The sequence below is a fragment of the Phyllostomus hastatus genome, unplaced genomic scaffold, assembly GCF_019186645.2.
Source record: "Phyllostomus hastatus isolate PE091 unplaced genomic scaffold, TTU_PhHast_1.1 phas_contig_196, whole genome shotgun sequence".
NCBI classification, from domain to species: Eukaryota; Metazoa; Chordata; class Mammalia; order Chiroptera; family Phyllostomidae; genus Phyllostomus; species Phyllostomus hastatus.
Window position 1 is genome coordinate 30,308,413 of NW_025333709.1, and position 23,236 is coordinate 30,331,648.

General features: G+C 44.5%; 1 protein-coding gene across 7 annotated transcripts in view; it reads left to right on the top strand.

Annotated features, from left to right (window-relative positions):
* The first annotated feature begins 1,638 nt into the window (after positions 1-1,638).
* DCUN1D4 (defective in cullin neddylation 1 domain containing 4) overlaps positions 1,639-23,236 on the top strand; it is a 71,713-nt gene continuing 50,115 nt past the window's right edge. For 2 of the 7 annotated variants that reach the window (XM_045834480.1, XM_045834482.1), the window contains exon 1: positions 1,639-1,770. In XM_045834480.1, coding sequence (XP_045690436.1) covers positions 1,746-1,770 — 25 coding nt within the window. In that variant the 5' untranslated portion in view covers positions 1,639-1,745. Of the gene's footprint in view, positions 1,793-2,067; positions 2,225-2,848; positions 2,885-23,236 lie in introns of those variants that run through there. The other 5 variants (XM_045834483.1, XM_045834484.1, XM_045834481.1 and 2 more) reach the window with 4 other exon arrangements.

Below are 23,236 nucleotides of genomic sequence, written 5' to 3' on the forward strand. Positions count from 1 at the left end.
ACTAACTGCCTGTCTCTGTGGGGCCCAGTTGACACTCTGTCAGGTTAAAGGTCACCCATATGGATGCTATTCTTGTCTTGAGAAGGAACTTGAAGTGGATAAATTTAATTCTGAGATTCTATGATTAGATGAAGTGATTCATAAATGTTTAAGTGATAGAAATAACATAGATTATATTTTATAAATTGTAAGGGTATAATTTATTCATGAGAGACATTAGGGATTAAGTGGAATGGAATACATTACAACACCAGTGGTGTGGGACAGGGGAAGTGATCTTGTGTTTGGTATAACATCATGCCCTGGTTTGAAACCTAAATTTCAGAACCATGGAACTCAGAAAAGCCTTGGCTGTAGAAATCTAAAGCCGAAACGACTGATGTTTCCAGTTGTTTCTGGTGTGATCCATTCTCTGATTGGGGATCAGTGGAGTCAACGCTAAGGTGCCCGCTGGGGCAGGGCCATGGGATTCAGGGAGGTGGTGTACATTGTGCTGTGATTGGGGTAGGAGGCAGCAGTTTTCCATTAATACCTCAGTATCACTCACTATAGTAATGTGGTGAGTGTGATGAGTTCGTTTGAAAGCATTGAAAAAACTGGTCGAAACTCATGAAAATGGTGCAAATTATTGATTTAGGAAACTTAATGGTCAGAATTCACCTAATGTCTTCCGCTGCCAAGGAGCAGCCAATTTTGTTTCTGGACCTCTTCCCAGCGGCAATGACTTAGGTGGTCTTGGCTTAGAGTAGTTACCCTTCGAGGGCTGGGGACCTGCCCATTTACCAGACTGAGCCCAAAGCTTAGAGCGTGGCTCTGGAATTCCTGTATGCGGTCCGAAGCTTGCATTTGTGTGAATGATGGGCAGTGCCTGTAACATTAGAAGTCTTTAAAACAGCCCATTTGTGACGAAGAGAAGAAATGCGTTAACCCCGGAAAAGAAATGCATTTCGAAAATGGGGAGAGGATGGGCTGTTGTAGAAGAAAAGGGCATTTTCTCCTCACCAGAGGGTTTGCTGGAAATGAAGACGAGGCAGTTTTCTATCCAGTTTCCAGCTGTAGGAAACAGCTAGGAAGAGTAGTCCCAGTCCAAGTTCGGCGGGGACGGGGCTCCTGCAGAGAGTCACTGTGAGGCGTGCAAGACAAGTGGGAGACCCAGCCACGTAGCGCCAGGCGTGAGGGATAGACTGCCTCTCCTACTAGGTGCAGCTGAGGTACGAACTGCCCCGACTGCGCCTTCCCTTCTAGGTTTTTCGGGGAACACTTCTCGTGCTTTGTTTCAGACGTCGACCCATCTTTCTTGGTTGGTCTGCGTCTCCACCAATCACGCCCGCGACGAGGCGGAGCTTCAGGGTCAAGGTGGACCAATTCCCCAACCTCGCCCCTACACGCGCTTTCGGACCCCCCGGGATGAGTGACAGCAACCGGGTCCAACCTAATACTCCAGAGCGTGGTCTCCTTCAGGGGCGTTACAGGGATGAGGCGTCGGGACCAATCGCATTGGACTTTAGGGGGCGGAGCGTCTTTGACCGCTCCAGACTAAGGCCCTCTGCACTTCTTTGTCAAATGAGAGGCCCGCAGGGGTGGTTCCTCAGACTTGGTTTAGCCAATGGAGAAGACGAGGTGGGCGGGTCCGGAGTGTCTGGCGGCGGGTCCTCAGCTCCCAGCCGAGGTGCGGCTAGCCGGTGGGGATACCGCGAGGCGAGCGCGGGATCCTGGGCAGCTAGTGCGGTGTGAGCTGTCCGAAAATGCACTCGGATGCTGCCGCTGTCAGTGAGTAACAGAGAGAGACCAGGTCAGGGCCAGGTGGCTGCCAGCACTCCACTTGGCTCTCACAGTCCCTGAGCCCTGCCTCCTGTCCCGAAACGCTGGAGCCCCTGCCCGGGAGCCACCCCTTCCCCTCCCAGGGCCGGGGCGGGTGGTGACGCCTTGGGCGCTGCGGGGCGGGGGCGGGCGATGGGGGGAAGGGGCCGGCCTGCTAGGGGAGGGCGGAGGTGAGGGGGGTGGGGACTGGCTCTGTTTCAGTGTTGGGGGAAGGGGGGGCGGGACGTGCGATGAAGGGCCGGGACCAGAGTGTCTGGGGTGAATGGAGGTGGAAGTGGAGGCAAGCGCTAGCAGGCAGGGCAGGGGAGTGACATCGGAGGGGGAGAGAGTGAGTGAGCGGGGAGCAGGGGTGAGGATTTTTCCTAGGGACTGAGCGTTGCGGGCAGCTCGGTGTGAAAGGCGGGTGAGTACTAGGGGGAGCGCGGGGGCGGGGACAATGGGAAGAAGGGCTGGTTGGCGGAGGTGGGGGGGAACAATGGGGTGGGGGAATGGGGGCAGCGGCTGAGCTGGGCAGGAGGGCGGGCAAAGAGATGAGGGCTGATGTAACGGGAGAGCGAGATGGTGGGAGGGATTGGGGTGTGATGGGATAGTTGGGGAGTCCAGCGGGCAGAGGGGCATTGGAAGGCTGGTGGGGAAACTGGGAGTGGTGAGAGGGGTAGACGTTGGGGTAATAGGTTGGAGCAGGTGTTGGGAAGATAGGGTAATTGGGAGTAAGAGAGGAAGGGGGTTGGGGTACAAGATGGGGGCAGGGGTAAAGGAGGTGCGATGTGGGTGAAGAGCTAGTTGAAGGAAAGGGGGAGGTTGGGAGGGGTCGGGGCAGGGGGTGCACTGTCAAGTCCAGATTCTGTCTGGGAGGGACTTGGGGGTGGGGGGAGTAAGGTGTCTGAATGTGTTTGGCGAAGGTGTTTCCTCCCCCACCCCCATCAAGGCAGGGTCTTTGGAGGCGGGAGCCCTAAGCTTCAGGGTGCGGGGAGAGGAGGGGGCGGGGTTGAGGTGGAGGGGGCGGGGGAGGTGCCCAGAGGTTGGCGCTGGCCGCAATTTCCCCGGAGCAGCGGGAAGCGAGGTCAGCGCTGGCGCGGGCTCTGGCTGCAGGACTGGGAGGCGGGGCAGGGGTGCGGGTTGCGGGTTTTCAGAGGAAGGAGCTGGAGGGGTCGGGCTCTGGAGGCCGGGTTGGGGGGTTTTGCGGTGGGGGGGGAGTTGTCGGTGGTCTCTGGCAATCCCTGGATTTGGCAGTCTGTGACGCAGTTTTCTTATATTTGGTCGTAAGGTGTGGAGGTTGGTACCTCGGGACCTACTTCTCTGCAAGGGACAGCGGGACCAGAGGCCCGTGTAGCCCCTGGTGGGCACGACCTCTTTCCGGCATGTGGGGGGAAAAAGTGCTTTAGGGGTTTCCTTTAGGGTCTGGCTCCAGTTGCCGGGTGTGAAGGGGGAAAGGCAGTTCTGTGGAATTGTGGGACTTGTAGTCCTGGCCGCGGTTGGGTTGGGTGCACGTGGGTAACTGTGGAAACGAGTACCAGAATGCAGTGCGAACCCCTCGGATCCTCCCTTCTCTGCTAACTCCTGCTTTATTCCCAGTGGACCCCAGAGTGATCCCCGGAGGCTTTTCTTTCCCCTGGGACTGGAATGGGCCCAGTAGACCTTCTCTCCCTTTGTCAGCAGGAGGGGGCAAACCGAACTAAGTGCAGTTTTCACACTTGGGTTCCTGATCCCGGACTTGGACACCCCCCCCCCCATTTGGTGGCTTTATTTGTAGACTGTATGCTTATTTCTTGAGCCATACAGCACATAGGTTATGTTGAAAACATTCAAGAAAAGCAGCATTTAGGATGGTGTATTTATTGTGGCATCTGTTGTGTGTAAACACTAGGTTATAAGGTTCAGTCTTACATAAATTTGGGAACGCATTGGAGGCAAGGGTAACCCTTGTGAAGATAATATAAATTATGTGTTTGCATTTCTTGGGCTGTGTGGACTGACCAAGGATGAGGGGACTTTTTGAGAAAAGATGATCTTGAATTGAGTGATGGAGGTGGCTTAATAGAATTTCGGGTGGTCCCATTCATACAGCCCGATGAAAATATGAAGATGAATAAAGGGAATATATGAAGCAAATGAGACTAGATAACTCAGAGGAGGACCTTAAGGTGTTTTTCCTTTTTTTTTCTGCTGTGACCTGTAATTCCATCTATCTGCGTTTTTAATATGAAAGGTCATCTTAGTCTGTGGACTACCCAAACGTCACATCCTTTGCCAGTTCCCTTTACCTTCTATATGCAATGGTTAAAAACAATCTGTAATATAAAGAAGGCTGTAAGATTGGCTCAGAAATAACATTATTTTCATGTGATATTTTTGAAACCCTTGCTAACATAGTCACTAAAAGAATATTTATTATAATGACCCTAATGATGAAAATTTTACTAAAAAGTCCTAAGATTTGGAAACCTTTTCATATGGTTACAAATACAGTGAACTTGCGTGCTTGATTCAATAATGGTTCTTTTCATAATGGCTGAAAATTGGGTGATGTGCAGTGTACCTTGTATTTTGTTTGTGGTGGAATATCTGGGAAGCCCTTTGTGATATGTAAATATGTAACATGAACTTTAAAAAAAACTTCCATGAGAGCATTTTTTTCATTGCTTATTAGAGAGAGAGGGAGAGAAATATCTCTGTGAAAGGGAAACACAGAACAGTTGCCTCTCGTTGCCAGGGATGGAACCCACAACCTAGGCGTATACCCTGACCAGGAATCGAACCCACGGCCTTTTGGTGTACAGGATGATGCTCCAACCAACTGAGCCACACAGGCCAGGCCTGGACATGTTTTTTAAAATGTACATTTAGTTCTGGAATTGCTCTCATAAAGAGTAAAGTGTTGAGGTTGAAGACAAGAGGTTTGTAATTGTCTTCAGGATAGATGGTGGTTAGTCATTTCTTTCCCTTTTTCTATTACATCCCAAAGGGTATGCATCCTCGACACACACACAACCTATCCTCTGCCCTAGCCCTCCAAACCCTAGGTTTCTATGCCTTACCAGCTTGCACTTTGTGCTCTGGTTTTTAGGTTCCTTGATTTTGGCTTTTGGGGAGGTCCTTTATTTCCTTGTGAACTTAGCTATGCATGTGAACAGATGTTTCTTATACTTTACTCAGAATTTTTGGATTCTCTTCTATTGGGAAGGATTTTTAGGTTACCTTTTCTATAACATTGTCAGAAAAGAAAGTCTCCCTAATTTTCTCCACCTTGGAACACTTCTGTGCATTTGCTCTTTTCTTCCTCTACTTCTGCCTCCAAGAAGTGCCTCTACTAACATGTGACCACATTTTTTCAGATATTATTAGTCATTTTTTGTTTTCATCTTTAGCTGCTCCCAGAAGCTTTTACTAACTTACTGCTTTCTTCCTGATCATAGTACAGGTTTGCATTATTCTCCCATCCAAGTACTAACCAGGCCTGACCCTGCTTAGCTTCTGAGGTCAGACGAGACCCGGCCCGTTCAGGGTGGTATGGCTGTAGACAGGTTTGCATTATTCTCATCTCAGTAATAATAATCTTATTAACTCAGTAGCTTAAAAATCAGTCTGTTAGAAACTGACCTGATGATGACCTCTGGTGTATCAGTTAGGATGCCTTGGGCAAGTAACAAAACTCAATTAAAATGGCTTAAATAATAGACCTTGTTGTCTAGTAACAAGAAATCTAGAGATAAACTCTCTTACCTATCTTCTTGTCTAGGATCTAAAACTGGTGCAGCATTTTAGTGGTAACTTTTAGGAATCTATACTTTTTGCTTCCTTTGTTCTTAGTATTTGGCTTATAAAAAGCCTCAGGCTCATTGCTTCTTGTTTGCAAAGTAGTTGCTGCAGCACCAGACATCATGCTTATGTAAGGATAGGTAGGGAAGGAGTTTGTTTACTTACTGCTGCCTCTTAACAGAGAGGAGTCTTTGCCAGAAGGTCACCATGAAGACTTCCTCAGTTTCATTAGTTAGAACTGATCTCATGCCACTGCTGCTTGTCAGGAAGGTTGAGGAAGTGAAATCTGGCATTTTTCAGCTTCTGTCAGGGATGTGGCCTTTGCTAAGATAGAAGAAGGGTAAGGAGAAAGCTCTGGGTCGGCAGCCTATAGGTTATATTCCAGAACTAGCTACTTTGTCTCTGGCTTGGTATCAATCTCTTCGTCTGTTTATAAATTTTCTGCCTCATTCTAAAATAATTAGAGGTGACTTATGAAATGTAGATTAAAATCCTGCTGAGGAGGAAAATAAAGTAGAGATTTATAGGTTGCACATGAGTGCTTGCCATAGATTAGAAATAGGCCGTATATTTGGCCCTGAGCTTCCTATTTGGCAAAACAAAGAGGAAAACAAGACCAGTTAATTTTATTCACTTGGTTAATGGAACTACAATTCACTCACCCAAGCTAAAGCTTAGACGTTTCTCAACCTCTTTCACTGGTCAGTGGTAAAAGAGGAGCTGCATGTCTTCCCATGCGTGTCCTCTCCTATATCTACTGCCATTGGCCTTAAGTCTGATCCATCCTTCCTTATATTGTAATAATCAGTAATCCTTTCATCTGGCTCAGCCTCCTGTAACTTTATCTTTTCCATCATCAGTTGAATCATCTTTGTCCTTTTTGATTCCCTTAATCGGAAACCTCGAGGGCTCCCAGTTGCTTACTCAAATGCAGACTCCTCAGAACCTGGGGCCGAACCAGCTTCTGTAGTTTCAGCTCAGTTTGTTCCCCCTGAACTTCTGCCTCCTCGCCCATTGCCTTTGCTGCTATGAAGAAGTATCCGATGGAACGTTTCTTTATTGCGTTCCTTGTTCCCTTGCTCTAGCAAGACTCTCTCCTTCCACTGAATGTTCAAAACACTGTTTAGTTTTATTCTCAATTTTATCTTACATAACAATAGCTGCTTGTTTATTTTTTGTTCTTCTCCCCAGTTAGATTATTATCCCCTTGAGACCTGGGATTTTGCCTTACTTAGTATCCACTTCATTGTCCAGCACAGTGTCTTGCTCAGGGCCTCATGTATGTATTGAATTGAACTTAACTGGTCAACTTTTGAATAGTTTGTGAATTATCTGGAAAATTTTAATTCTTTCTCTTGCTGTCCAGTATGCTTCTAGTTGTCTTTCATTACCTTAATATTTTTCTTCAGGGAGCGCAAAAATTCATTTATCTGTATTTTTTTTTGTGACAAAGTCAGCCATATGCAAATGAACTTACATATCTATCTATCCATCTACCTATCTATCTATCTATCTATCTTTTAAAATCCATGCATATATTAGTTGTGAAGAATGTCTATGACATGGAGAAATTCTCAAAGAGAGAATAAAACGCTAATGATGGGCTGAGGAACCAGGAGTCTGCGTGGGACAGTGCCCGTGGTGTGTGACAGTCCCGAGTGCAGTGGTGCTGTGTGCAGGAGGGTAAGGCAGGGCTCGACAGGTCTGCCATTAAGGCACTTGGAGTGCTTGTGCTTTTCCCCTCTTTTTTGTGTTATGGCCAGTTCTGGTCCTAAGGTTTTATTTCTGATTATTAACAATACATTGATATCAATGAAAGGCTTTCTTCCTATAGAAAGTAAACTTATTTGGAAGTGAATTTTCTGAGAATCTGACATTAATGCTGATATCTTTTTATAATTGGTCAGCTTGAATTAGCATTAATAGCTTTTCATAGCTTGTTCTTGTTTCTCATTGTGAGATTCAGGTTAGAAATACCTCTTGAGAATTAGTCATTTAAGCAGAACGTACATTTAAAAATATTTGTGGCTATAAAAGAGGTTATAATTTGTGGCTTATGCTTTAAGTAGAAGAAGGTATCAAAATACTCCATTTTAAATAGAATCAAGTATTTTAGCAATTATTGCATGAATATTTCAGTTTTAAGGATATTTTTTCATATGTTCCGTATTCAGTTAAACTGTCTGCTACTTCAGATTTGAATTTTTATTTTAATTAGAAAATGTTGTTAATGAGTTGTTTTCAGTCTAGGAAGGTAGGCTTCTAGTTTTTGAAATCAGTTAATATACTGAGTATAACACTGAGTAATATGAAAAGGACTCCACCCTTCCCAAATATCATTACCTCTGATTCTGATTCTTTTTAGTTCTATCTTTGAGGATTTTTTTTCTTGTGAATAATTTTTTGAAAACCTTTCACTCTTTGCTGACCGTATTCAGGCAGCTGTATTCACGGAGACAGCCTGTCATCCCCTTGCATCAATGGCTGTCAGGGACCTGGCTCTCTCTCTGAATGGGGGATTCCTGCTTTTGTGGGCAGGGCGGCCCAGACATATCCACCTCTGAGTGTGAATCTGGGAAGAAGCAGGGAGTACCTGCAGGCCATTTGGAGAGGATGGACAGTGGTGGCAACTCTGCAATTTCTATTAATATTTCTAGAGTCTGTGAAGGCTGGTCCCTGGGGCCAGGCTGGTCCTGGCTTTGTGGATGGTGCTCTCTGCTGTGTGCCCTTAGGCGTAGTTTTGGTTGTGGAGCTTACGCCCTTGGTTCTCTGGATTTCCTAGAGATTCTGTGAACTGTCCCAATAGCCTTTGAAAAGCAAATCACTCTTCTGTTTAAATTAGCTAATTGATTTCTGATGCTCACAACTAAGACTTCAGACAAATCCAACATCCAGACCTGTCACGGGCAGTTCCCGGTGGGGGCCCTTGTGGCGAAGAGCGGTGACCTGCCTGGGTGGACTCTGTTCAGAGCGCGCGAGTCCTGGCTCCGGGTGAGTGTCAGCCGTGGGGGCCGCCTTTGCTGGCGGTGGTCAGGCCGGACTCAGCGCCGCACAGGTCAGCCACCCCGCTGGATCTCATCACATGGAACTCTTTATTGCTGTCTTTCCTTGATCCCCTCTGAACACTCCTCCCCCACCCCGCCCCTCACTGAGAGATGCTTTATTCAGGAGCTAATGTGTAACGTCTTTTGCGTCTTGAATCTTTTTCGATCTGATTTAGGAATACTATCTGTGGAAATAGTATCTGTAGCTCTTTATGGTAGAATATTTGTTTAACCAGAATTCATATTTGATAGTCCTGATTGCTTTTTAGTCAGCTTTATTGAGTATAATTTACATGTTACAAAATTGGACATATTTTAAGTTATACAGTTTGATAAACTTTGATGAATCGCTATACTGGTGTAACCGCTATAGAACATTTTCATTACCTCGAAAAGTTCCCTGTGCTCCCCTGTAGTCTGTGCTTCTCTACTTCCCTCTACAATTTTTAGCTTTTAATATACATGTCATCTTAGTCCTTCTTTATGTTAGTGGTAATTTGTTATTTTGCTCATGTGGATATTGCGGTATAAAGTGGTGTGATAAATCTTTCTTTGTCTTTTTTTTTTTACTGAACTATTAAATCCAAAGAAAAATGATCACTGCTGTATAAATTATAAATATGTTAATTAATACTTTACCACATGAAACTGTCTAGAGATAACCTCTTCTCTTGAAAGGTTTTCTGGTGGTTGGGTTTTCTTGCTTCCCTGTGGCCCAAAGACATACTATGCTAGAATTTGCTCTGTGGGTGTGATGATGTGTTTTAAGTGTTAATCTGGGTCAGGTTGGGAGGCAGGAAAGCATAGTAGTTCAGTGTGGGTCTTAGAGTCCTAATGTCTGGGCTCAGATCCTTGCCTCTGCTGTCTGTTAGCTGTGTGAGCACGGGCAAGTGGCTCAGCTCCTCTGTGTGCTTCAGAGCCCAACTATATAAGAAATACCTACTGCAGGGTATGGAGTCGGTCAATCAACAAGTGTTTGTTGAGCACCTACTGCACACCAGGCCTTGATGTCATGTTTCATGACGTTTTCATTCCGGTGTAGGAGAAGAGGCAAATAACAAACAGGTAGATCATGTAGTCTGTCAGGTGGTATTCAGTTCTGTAGAGAAAAATAAAGCAGGGAGCGGGGAGAGCACACGTGCCTCCATCACTGAGTGGGGAGGGGAGAGTGGAAAATGTTGTAATTTTAACAGCGTGGTCGGGGAAAGCCTCACTGAGAAGGGTTTCTGGTGGTGACCGGATGGAGGTGAGGGGGCATTCCAGGCAGAGGGAACACACATGTTGAGGCCCTGAGAGGGGAGCAGGCCTGCATCTGAGGAACAGCAAAGAGGCTGGAGAGCTTAGGCTGGGAGGGGTTGGGCTGAGGAGAAAGAAGGAGGAAAGATCAGAAGTGACCTCAGGAATTAAAAGGGACGAAACACAAAGTGCTTGCCACTTTTCTGTTTTTGCTGCTAATGATCCTTAGGTCAAAGACAGTCTCCTCCTTAGACTTCAAAAGGAGAGCCTGCAGATGGAAAAGAGTTATAAGACCCACCAAGTGAGCGAAACATTTCCTCACTCGGCTGTTCACCCAGCATGTGAGGTTTTCCTTGTTGCCAGGCACTGCTGTCACAAACAGCTCTGAGCTGGTTCCCTGTGTTTGAGGAGCTTCCTTCCAAGGGGTTAAGTGGTGGAGGCAGAGAAGTACGGACAGCTGAAGTATGGGGCTAAGCTGCTGGGTTCAGTGGGTGCCTGGGGTGCCCTGAGGACAGATGTGGAGTCATTAAAGTTAGATTTCAGGGAAGGGTTAGCAACCGCCATGTGGGTTTAGCTTTTGAAGTTTTATTATATGAAGAAAAGGATCTGTGTGCACCTGGTGGCGGTGGTGAGGTGGGAGGGTGATCTCCAAAGCAGCGTGGGTGAGAGTACCCAGGACTGTGGCTGCAGAGTGGGAGTTGGGGAGGCCGCATGAAGGGCGAGGAGGTGGGGGGAGGGCTGGAGCTGCACCGGGAGGGTTGGGAAGAGGCACCGGGAAGTGAAAGAAGGGGAGAGATGTCAGAAGGCAGCTGCAGGGAGAGAGCAGGAGCAAAGGGAAGTGGGGACTGGTGGTGGTTCTTGGGCAGCTCAACCACTTTGCAGCAACCCTCTGAAGTAGGTTGTGTACTGTCATTATCCCCATTTTACAGATGTGGAAGCTGAGGTGCAGAAAGGTTAGTGAACCTTCTCAGGTTAACTCTTCACGGCTTGTAAATGGCGCATTGAGATTCTTCCTCGGGCACTCTGAGTCCAGGGTCTAGAAGCCCCACCAGGACCAATGAAATAATACTCAACATCTCATCTGTGCATTTTCACATAATCCTTGTGGTAACCCTGCAGGCATTGGATGTTGGAATTCCATATTTTGGTACTGGCCTCTGAAAGGTGACAGCAGAGCCCACTGATAATGGTGATCTCCATTCTGCTTGTGGTTCTTTTCTTTTTGGAATGGGCCCCCACAGGATCAGGGTCTAGGAGGAATTCCTTCTTTCCCACTTCTCTTCTCATTTCTGCCATCTTACCTGCCATGACACATTAGGTATTTAAAAACAGATTCTGTTTGTGGCAAAAATATATCCATACTTTTCCTTAACTCACTTTTAGTCTTCCTAGATTTTATTTTAGACATGTGTATTAAATACTTTTTAAATACACTTTTTACATTTTAAAAATATAGGAGATATCTAACAATGTTGCAGAAAAACCAGAAAATGTAAAACTTAACATTTTAGTAGAGCTACAAGTGTAGTTTTTATGTAATATTTTTGACTTTTTTTTTCTGTAGTTGAGGATGAATTTAAATCTTTTTTCCCTTTAAGGGAAATAGCATTCCCAAAATTAGGTCACAGATTACTTGTTCTTCATTAAACAGGAAGCTGAGGAGGATGGTTGTACATTCAAGTCCAGGCAACTGGCTCTTGAAGTCAGAGTTTTACACACCGTCACCTTGTCATCCCTTTTGCCCTCTCTTTGCTTTTTGATCTTCTAGGTTCAGTCTGTTTTAGGCCCTTTCACGTTCTGATAATAATAGGGATTAAAATAATGAACCTTTATTAGTGCTTAGTAATAGGCCAGTCCTGTGCTGAGCGTCCTGTGAAGAGGGTCCTTTTGGCCTCGGCTGTGCAGGGGAGGACACAGACACAGCGAGGCTGGGTTAGGGGCAGGGCCACTCCACCTGAACGCTCCAGAGCTGGGGCCCTAACCCAAGGCTTTCTGTTGCCAGAGCTGTGCCTCTTTAACCTAAATCTGGGCTCTTGTAACACTAGTGAGGTTAAAGTATGATTTTTTTCTCACTCTGAACTAAAAAGTGGATCTGTGTTCTTCAGCAGGAGAGTGGGGTGAAGGGAATGAATCTAGGGCCCTTTCTACCTTGTCACGTTTGGAGTGCAGCCAGCCCCCGTGTCCTGAAGTGGCCGACTGCTTTGAGATGGCTCCCACGGGCACAGGCTGCGAGGTGGAAGAGAGGGTGCAGTGGTTCCCCCTCACGGCCTCCTTCATGGGGCCTGCGGGAGTTGGTGTGCTTGGGTGGCTTTAACTTTGGATCTTGTGTTCAGGGAAAACGCTGAGTCACCTACCATAACCTGCTTCCCACCCCTTACTGATTTTCCCCTTTCTCTGCTACTCTTTTGGTTTTGTGCCATGTAAATAGCAGATATTTATTGATGAGAATGACGTAAACACTTTCGTCACTGCTACTTTGTTTGTGTTCATTTTTGCCTGGGGTTTCAGCTTTGTAATGTTTTCCCTGAGTCTTGACCTCCCCACCCCCCACCCCCCTCGCCCCACATTCTGTGAATGAGTTGGATTCCTGTCTGTTTTCTGCTGAGGTTGTTCCAGGAATGGATTGGCTGCCAGCAGTTTGGGCATTGGATTGGGGGTGGGGACAGAACTCTATGGTTGTACATTAGAGTCACCTGGACTGCATAAGAAAAGATCAAGGCCCACTCCTCCCACCCTCCAGCCTTTATTTCATTGATCTGGATTGGGGCCCTGGTACTGGCATTTTTTTCAACCTCCCTGGATAAATCTGATGTGCAGTCACTGGATTAGTTTTAAGTAGCTTAGTTAGTAAGCTGGGTTTGGTTTGATCTGTGGGGGAGTGGACTCCAAACTTCAGCAGCTCCTCCTGGGTCGTGCACTGGGCGGGTAGCACAGACCATGCCTGCTGACCGTGTGCCGGGCACTGTCGGAGCTCACTGAATCCTCACAGTACCCTTACCGAGGACGGCACTGTTACCATCCATGTTATTGATAAAGAGATTCCTATTCTGGCACTGAAGGGCATATGGAGTGAAATCGACCCACAAACCTAGCTTTGGGGTTTTTCTAGTTTTGAAGTATGGAAAACATTTCAGATCTTTGTGTTTTAATAATTTGGTCTCAAATATGAGTGTATTTTGATCCTACAAATGAGAGGCATACCTGTGCCTTTTCATATAGCCCAATGAATGTCATTTGGTGTGTGAAGGTGTAAATTGGTGTTGTGGATCATTTAAGACACCACTTTTTATAGTGTGCAAAAAAGCTCCCCAAGGCTTCACTTTATGGTAGGTTTTCTATTCCAAGTCATTTTGAGGTAGGCCCATTGTTAATAATCTCTTTTATTTAAAATTGTGTTTTCTACTTAAAAACCTTGGCGTATCTGGACGACACTATAACCCACTGAGCTGCTCGACCAGGACCTGTACTTTCCTTTCTTTCTTTTTTAAATCCTCACCTAAGGATATGTTTATTGATTTTAGAAAGGTGGAGGGAGAAAGGGGGAGTATTGATGTAAGACACAAGCATTGATGTCTCTCCAGTATGTGCCCTGACCAGGGATCAAACCCACAACCCTTTGGTGCACAGGACTATGCTCCAACCAACTGAGTGACCCGGCCAGGGCACGTCCCCTTTTTAAACAATCACATGTCTGAGCTCATATACACATATGCACTGACTTGGGATCTGACCTGCTTTTTACGCACGGGCTTCCAGGATACTAAGCAAATCTACTGTCAGCATTTTAAACATGTTCTCGTCTCGCCACCATAAAACCCAAGTCAACACTCCCTCAATCCCACGTGCATTTGTATTCTCCCTTTCACAGTAGAACTTCTGGAAGAAGATTTTTATGTTTGATGTACTTTGTGCCCTCACCTCCTGCTGCATCCTCAGCCTACTTCATTCTGGCCTCCATTCTGGCTTCAAATCTTCACCAAGGTCACAGAGTACCTTCTACGTTGTTAGATCCCATGACTTTGTGCTTTTCAGGCATTCCTTCCCGTTTATCGGCACCTGTCCTGTGCTAGGCTTTTGCTGTGCTATGTATGGGATACAGTGAAGAAAGAAAACCCCATCCTCAGGGAGCTTGTGCTCTAGGGAGAGTGACAAAGGTTAAACATGTAAATATATATCAAATGTAATGTCAGGGTCACAAAAGACCTCATATTGTATGATTCCATTAACGTAAAGTGTCCAGAATAGGCAGATCTGTAGAGACACAAAGTAGATTCATGGTGGCTTAGGCCTTATGGAGTGAAGAGAGAAATGGGGAGTGACTGCTAATAGGATGATAAAAATGTTTTAAAGTTTGATTATGGTGATGGTTGCACAACTCTGTGAAGACACTAAAAACCATTGACATGTGCACTTTAAATATGTGAATTTATGCTTTGTGACTATGTGTCAATAAAGCTGTTGAAAATGTCTGAAAGGGACAAGTGTTACATAATAATCTAAGTCTGGGGATGGGTACTGCTTTGGAGAGGGAAGTCAAGGGGAGACATCTCTGGCATGGTGACATTTGCACAGGTATTTGCAGTAGAAGTCACCTGTCGGGTCTTGTGAACATCAGAGGTTATGGAGGCATACTCAGTGCAAAGGCCCCGAGGTAGGAATTCACTTGCATCTTCGCAGAGGGGTGTGGTTGGAATGGAGTGAGCTGGGTGGTGGAAAGAGAGATGACTTAGGTCAGATAACTTATGTCATGTAAGGCTTTATCGGGACTGTTTGAGGACTTGGATTCTTTTCGTTAATGCTGCCATAACAAATCCCAAATCTTTGATTGAAATCAAAGGCTTTTTGCATGTTGGGGGGGCGTCTCTACATGACATCATTGATGTTCTCATCCTCTGTTTATCTGAAACCCATAGGAAGGAAGGCTGCTGTTTTCTAGAAGGAAAGAGACAAGGCAGACCTAAACAGTGGCACTCAACTACACTGTACCTTTGGCTTTAACAACAAAATTGTTTCCTTTTTTTGTATCACGGAGTAAAATTGACATTTCAGGAGGATGGGCCATGTCACTCATGACTTAGAGGACCCTGAAGCATTCCATATAGAGCCCCAGTTAGAGAGTAGCCCCACTCTGCTACATCATGTTCTTGTTCTGTCCCCAAAACACTTAGGATAAGTACTGATTTTAATAACCTTCAGTTTTGTTCAGTTCTTTCACTTTTTTGGCAATGACATGGTCGTTACCCTGCCGTTACCCCAGTGTCCTGTGGGCCCCTCATTCCAGTACAGGCCTTTACTGATTTCGTTCATCATTTTCATTGTCGCCAAAAATCAATTATTAAATATATACCTGTGCGTAGTGCTGCATTAAAAACTTTTATACCTGATTGGCGTAAAATCTGCTCACTGATAGGCCAACTGGAGTTTAGCTAGCATTAAAATGTTGGGTTGGTTAAAAACATTTACTCAGTTTTTAAGTAAACATAAAAGACACATTTTTCATTTTCACCAGTGACTTTATTGGACCACATAGTCTCTGTTTCATTCCACACCTTCTGCTATCTTTCAGGCACCTTCATAATTCCATCTTCCCAAAACTCTTTATCTTTTTGATCAAAGAACTGTTCCAGGTGCCTTTTGCAGTCTTTCAGGGAATTGAAATTTTTTTCCATGAAGAGAATTTTGTAAAGACCAAAATAAACGGAAATTCGAAGGTGCAATGGTGAATACGGCAGATGAATCAGAACTTCCCAGCCAAGCAATAACACTTTTTGCCTGGCCATCAAAGAAACATGCAGTCTCATGTTATCCTGTTGGAAGATTGTGTGTTTTCTGTTGGCTAATTCTAGATACTTTTCATCCAGGGCTGCTTTCATTTGGTCTGTTGGGAGCAGTACTTGTTGGAATTAATCATTTGGTGTTCTGGAAGGAGCTCATAGTAGAGGACTCCCTTCCAAACCCTCCATATATACAATATCACCTTCTTTGGATGAAGACCATCCTTTGGTGTGGTTGCTAGTGGTTCATTTCATTTGCCCCACTATCCCTTGTGTTCTGCATTATTGTAAAGTATCCACTTTTCATTGCTTGTCACAGTTTGTCTTAAAAATAGAACATTTTCGTTATGTTTAAGTAGAGAAGGGCAGGTGGAAATTCGGTTAAGGTTTTTTTTTCACTTTTGTGGAACCCAAACATTAAAGTGATTAACATAGCCAAGCTGATGCACATGATTTTCAACACTTGATTTGGATATTTTGGGTATGTTAGCTATGTCCCACGTGGTAACACGTCGATTGTTCTCATTGTGTCAATTTGACTGCTATCAACTTCAGCTGTTGTAACTGACGGTGCAGCATCAAGGAAGCTCCAGCACAAAACTTCGCAAACCACTTTGACACATTCGATCAGTCACAGTACCTTCTCCCATACACTGCACAAATCCTTTTTGTGTGTGTGTGTTTCAGTTGCATTTTCAACCTTCTTGAAATAATAAAGCATAATATGCTGGGAATGTTGCGTATTTTCTTCTATCTTCAGTATTAAAATGGCTACACAAAAATTCACCAATTTTGATAATGTTTTTAAATGCACACTGATATGACAGCTCTCACAATACAATCTAACAAAATTGTTTTGAATCAAGTTAAAGACAACTAAGTACTACTAGAGCCATCTTACAGAAAAAACTGAACGAACTTTTTGGCTAACTCAGTACTACTTTTATGAATCTTTAGTGACCAGAAGAAAGAAGTGCTCTTGGAATAGAAATGACATTGGCGTTACTGGTGATATCTTTTCTGTACACCTTTTGTCTTTAAAAAACAAATAGGTTGTTTTAGATTTAGCCAGTTATGGTAACTTAAAAAATATTACCCTAAGTTCGTGTGTCTGATTATTAACAACTTTGGGTGGGAAATGCTGTTGCATTTTTCTTTTTGTGGACCGTGAAAATAGCTCAGTGTTTGCTCTGATTAGGAATAAGCTAGCGTGGAGGACTGGGCTTTAGACTGCAAATAAGAAGATGCGATTTACTCCCGGCTTGACCACAGCTGGCTGTCTGACCTGCTTGAGCTAATAAGATGAGGAGAGGTGGACAGAAGGACATGCTGCACAGCTCCTCTTTCCTCTCCTGAATGCAGTCTTAGCGGTTTTGCCTTACGGTACAGCCACATTTTACATAGGACTTAGTTCTAAAGGCTGTATGCAAGGTGACAACCAACGTGTATTAAAAATACCCCTGGGAATACTTTCAGAAGCTGCCCCATTGGAGATTGTCTCGAATAAAGGCCACACAGCCAGTTCTTCCTCCAGCATTGGAACAGATCGCTGGCTTTTCTGCCGAGCACCAGTTGAAGCAGCTGGCGTGTGTTTAGGGACCACGTTTTATGGGAAATACATCTTTAAATACTACACTCACACAGTATTGTGAGATGCACAAAATGTGATTGGCATGCGGGAACTGAGTGACCACGGGATTCATACTGCCTCTCTCTCTCTCCCTCCTTTCTTTTGCTGAGTGAATGAAGTTGAATTTGTGTGAGTTAAACGGGGATATTGTGTAGTCCCACTGCACTCAGGGTTTTTCCTCTCCATTTTTACTGCTACTGTCTACCTTAGGGTCCTAATTATTTTCCACCTCAGTCACTCCCAGTAGTCTTCATGAAAGGCCATTCTAAATGAAGGCCACCTATCATCGGTGCTACACATTTGCCACAAAATGATCATAAAAAACTCTTGATTTAAACAACTGGCATGGTACCCAGACTCGGAGCAGTCCCTCTCAGACTTGTTCACCAGCCTTTTGCTATGGCAGAGGTTCAGCACGTTAGGCACCCTAAGGCTCCTGGGAGCTAGCTCAGTGTGGTGAAATTTCTCCCAAGTCTTGTGCCATAATCCTGTTTTTGTTTTCAGGTAAAACTCTTGCAGATGAAGTACCATTGAGTAGAATTAATGCTGCTTGAATGTGCCATGGTTATCTGTTACATTTGCATATCCTCTAGTGGCCCTGTTGGAAATATTTAGGAGATTAAATCTAAACTCTGAAGCAGGACTCATTCTTTTTTTTTTTTTTGGTTGAACTTTGCCTTCCTTTCGAGTCTTCCCTATTATCATGCTGTTTCTTACGTTTGAAGATCTAATGGCGTGGATGCAGTGAAATGCTCTGAACATGCTGAATTTAGGTGTTGGTGCCTGTGTCTGCATTCACTTGTTCATTGAGTATTTGTTGGGCATCAGTATGTGCCGTGTATTGTTCTAGGTAGCAGGTGTACAGCAGGCCGTCAGGAAGCTTACATTCTAATGGGAGAGGAAGATGACAGATGTGTGACGTACTGTCAGGTGGTACTAATGCCATAAAGGGAAGTAAACAGGGTAAGGTGATAAAGAGTGAAGGAGTCCTGTTTGTTGGGTGTGGCAAGGTTTTGTAAGAAGGTGATATTTCAATGGCAGCCCGATGCAGCATGAGAGCAAGCTATGCTATGGTTAGAGAGAGTAGGGCTCCAGGCAAAGAGAAGGGCATGTTCAAAGCTCCTGAGGTGGGCGTGTGCTTGGAGTGCATACAGAGCAGCAGGAAGCTTGCTGACCGAGGAGGGTGAGCAAGGGGAAGAGAAGAGGCGATGGGATTGAGTAGATGGTTGGAGGCTGAATGCGCAGAGCCCTGAGTCGGCGATGAGGCCTTTTCTATGGCTGAATGCCTTCCCCTTCCACCTGAAACTTACAGGTGAAGCTGAAATTAATTTGAATTTGTTCACATACTAGCTAGTTGCCCCTGTGTTTACTAATTGATGAACTCTTCCCCATTGATTTCAAATGCAGTTTTATCATGTATATTGATTACACGTGTGTTTATACATACACATGTGCATACATATTATTAACTCTGTCCCATTGGTTTGTCTTCTTGCACACATACCCTGCCGTGACAGTGACCGTATAGTACATCCCTGTTATCTGTGGGGTGCGTTCTGAGACCCTCAGGGGATGTTCGGAACCACAGACGGAACTGAGCCCAAATACACTCTGTTTTTGCCTATACGTGCCCTTTCACTTACAGGAAGCACTTGACAGCTTCTCATGGACATACCGAATTGCTAGCGTCACTACTCTTGTGGTTCAGGCCATTATCAGGTAAAGTAAGGACTACTTCAGTACAAGATGGTCCATCTGGTAACCAAGGTGGTGGCCACTGTGTGACCGACAGGTCCTGTTCACACAGCGTGGACACACTGGACAAGAACCTGGTTTACATCCTGTGTGGGCACAAGATTTCACTTTGCTACTCAGTGTGGTGCACAATTTAAAACTTACAAATTGTTTATTTCTGGGATTTTCCATTTGATATTTTTAGACCTTGATTGGCTTTGGTTAAACTGAAATCACAGGAAGCAAAACCATGGATAAGGGGGCTACTGTGCCTTTGTATCAGGCACTGGCAAACTGTAGCCTGGGGGGCAAATCTGGCTCACCACCTAGTTTTTCATAAATCAAGTTTTATTGGAATACAGCCACACTCGTTTGTGTGTGTACCGTTTATGGTTGCTTTTGTGTTACAGTGGCAAAGTAGTTGTGGCTGAGATCATATAGCCCACAAAGCTGAGAGGACGTGTGGTCTGATCCTCTACAGAGAGCCTTCCGACCTCTGTCTTACCCTGCATGCTGATACCTGACAGGGCACATTCCTCCTCAGTCTTTTTCAATAACTTCTTGGCGAATCTAGCGTGGTTCTTATTTCAGATGGACTTTAGAACCCATCTGCCAAGCTGTCTGACTCCCCACCTTTGCCCACCTCTGTCTTGGGGTGGGGAGCTGGGAGGCACAAAGAACGGGAATCTGATTCCATTTAACTTGTCGTTTAGTTTAGAGTCCTGATTGGTTTACAGTACTGGGTGTTTCCATTTCAGGAATATGGTATCTCTACATTTACGTATTTCCGTAAACTTTCATTGTTTCTTTTTTTGAATGTCGCATATTTAAGTTTACTCCTCCATGTATCATTGCTTTTTGTTGCTGTTATAATTGAGATCACCTCCCAGTTGTATGTTACCAGTGATTGTAGAGGTATACAGAGGTTTACAAGAGGTATAGAGGAAAGGTTTTGATTTTTATGCATTCAAATTATTTCTGACCCTCTCCTATTAGGACTGTTAATTTTTACATTTGATTTTTTTTTTTTGCTTCATGGTCATTGTCTGAATGTATGCATAGTTGTTTCATTCTGAATATTTGTATCTCTGTCTATGCTGTGAGACTCTGTATGTGGGGCAGTGAGGGGGAATGGACTTGAACCTCTCAGTGGCATGCATTCTTTTATATTACATAGGGCACAGCAAAAGGTAATTATAAAACAAAAACAAAAAACACTGTAAACTTTATGCCCAGTCAGCCTTTGTTGGTAGTTTTTGAAATACCCAGAAGATAATTTAAGCAAGCTATTTATCAAGCAGGCTGTGCCTTTCTACAGAGTCATTTGTTGCTTTTAATACAGAATATAGAGATTGCATGTCACACAGGAGAGTCAAAGCCAGTCACTGTGCACTGTGGAGAGCCATTTGATCGTAGAATAAAGTTGACTAAATCTAGTACTTATCCTTCAGAATTGAAATATGAGCCAGGGATTTTTATGAATCAGTTAGTGCTCTCCTAAGTATATTCTTTGTAAAGCATTTGATCTTTACCCTTAACATCTATTTCTTAAGGAAGTGAAGTCTGTTTTAGATTTTAAGGTCTCTTACTTGCCATGAGCACTGAACAGATGAACCATAAATTTAAATTGTTAACCTTTGTGGTTTTATCTTTTATGCCATTTTGGTCTTTTTTCCTTGAATTTTTGTCTTCTCCTTAGCTTCTTCTTACCTTGGTGAAACTAAAGAAGATTTCTTTATGTTGGTTCCTTTTCTTCTTTCATCTTTGTGTGTGTGTGTGTGTGTGTGTGTGTGTGAGAAGTGGGAGGAGGTGGCTGATGCAGTAGGTGTTGGGTACGGAAATGGGGAGTCGCCCACGTACATTATGTGATTTGTGAGAGGAACCTTGTTGCTCTTGTTGCCTGTAAAGTGGAACTTCAGGTACAGAACCTGGTCTTAAAGGCACCTATATATTTTTTCCACTGTGTGGAGACTGTCTTCGACTAGCATTATGAATGCCACGGTGCATGGATACAGCAGCGCCACCGTAGTCTGTGGGGACTCGCCAGCCCACGCGCCTCACTCACAGGTGCCGCACTCACAGACGGAGGGGGCACCGGCTCTGGGTTGGACCTTAGAGAAATTAGAGACCCTTTTAGACCACCGTGGGGTATAGAAAACGGTATAAGTCAATACAGTGATAATTGATATCTTTTATTTAGCACTTACTATGGTCCAGGCATTATAATGAATGTCACACCTATGCATGGTAGTTCATTTTAAAGATGAAGACATTGAAATTTAGGTTAAATCACTGGTAGACCTGAGGTTTAAGCCAGCTGTCAGACTCCAAAGAGAGTTAAGTAAAGCCCCATGTTGTTTGGGCAGGAACTCTGTGTGTGTGTGTGTGTGTGTGTGTGTGTGTGTGTGTGTAGAAGGATTTAGCAGTTTAACCTGTTTAGATTCTCTTATGTGAATTTTGACAGTTGAATTAACATCACAGTAGTGAAAAACATGTAGCATGGAGTGCACGGAAGCCACATCACTGAATGATCTTCTGCTAGCCCTTTCTCTCTTCCCACCTGTGAGGCCTCGGTGAAAAAAAAGAATTGAGATCCATCAACTTTGTTTGTTTGTTTTTGTTGTTGTTGTTCTGCGGGAGGGCCCAAGAGGTTAGCTGAGGATTTAATTTCAAGATGATAGCGGAATGTATCATTTGTCTTCCGGTTTTTAGATTGAGAGTGCGGAAAGGGGGGTTATGGCTCCCTAGTAGATGCAGGGGGAGGGGCCGGTGGAGGTTAAGCTCCCTGTTACCCCTTGCAGGTCAGGAGAGGGCTGTTGCTGCTTCTAGCTTCAGAGATGTATATCCATGATTGTTAAGTATAAACATCCGTGTTTGTAAGTAAAGACATACACATTTATGCTCACACACCCCTAACACTTGAAAACCTCTCTGTGCAGTGCATTTTAAATTAAGATGGAAAAGGTTCCGTGCCACCTTATGTCACCATTTACCTTAAATATGGCTAAGCTATTTAGGGGCCCCAAAATTGACACTTGTCTGTCTTTGAGGCCTGTTTAGAGCCCGAGGGCCTCCTCTGGTTGTTGCTAAGCCAGAAATGCTCATTCTTTGGACTGGACTTGCTGGCGGTGACTGTGGTGTTAGGTGTCTGGCTGCGGCCAGGTGGGCCAGAGCAGTGCGCGTGTACAGGTACATGTATGGCCTGCTGCTCCCGACAGGGAAGTGCAGATGTCGGCTCTGCGGCCTGTTGGCCCCTCTGCCCCATTGGCCAGCCAAGCACTGGATTCCTGCCATGGATTAGAAGGAGAAGTAAGGCTTTCTAAATACTGGCGGGGAAATCAGCTTGCCTTCCAGACTCAGAGCAGCCTCCCAGAGAGTGCGGTTCCCCTGCACAGACAGCTTGTATTGCAGTCTTCTCTCTGGGGTTGTTCTTGGCATCTGGTACGTGTCCCAAATATTCCAGGGAAGGCTGATTTCTTCTTCTGTTTGTATCAGAATGGCATAACTTGGAGAGTTGCAGTATGTTTTCAAGGTTACTTTCCAGACTAACCTTTACTAACCTTTATCACAGTGAAGAAAAGCAACTAATGTAAATCCTGATACTTTGTGAAAATACATCTATTGATGCTTATTCAAATATGAAGTTATTTATAGACTTTTAAGTCACTTTTACATAGCCTAATATGTATGCAAGCATACTTTATAAAGTAATTTGAAATTAGAAATTCAGAAGTCAGTTTAACTGTAAGTTTTATGTTGTGCGGGATTCTAAGATGGAGCGAGTTCATTTTTCTCATATCTATGATTTAGAATGATTCTACGACTACTGGAGATGATTTAATAGTTGATACATTCTTTGACTTGGACATGTTTCTCTCTAGGAGTGTGATGTCTGCTTTTGTGTTTCTGGTTCTGTGGCTCATTTAAATATTGTGGTACAGGTAACCATACCCTCTATCCAGGGCTCGGCCATCCAGACTCAGAGCTTGCAGGATGATTCTTTGATTTGTCTGTGTTTGACTAATGGGAAGGGGAGGAGCTTTTGCTCTCTCTCTTGTATTAAGAGCCAACAATAAATATGTTGTCAGAACTGCTGAATAGTTGAGATGCTTTTCAATTATTTTCTTGTTGGAAGCTTTGTATTTTACTAGTAATTCTGGGGAAGAGATAAGGAAAGAGAAAGGAAACATGTTTCATTTGAGATCTGTTTTCTATTTGTGTAACTTGTTTCATTGGCT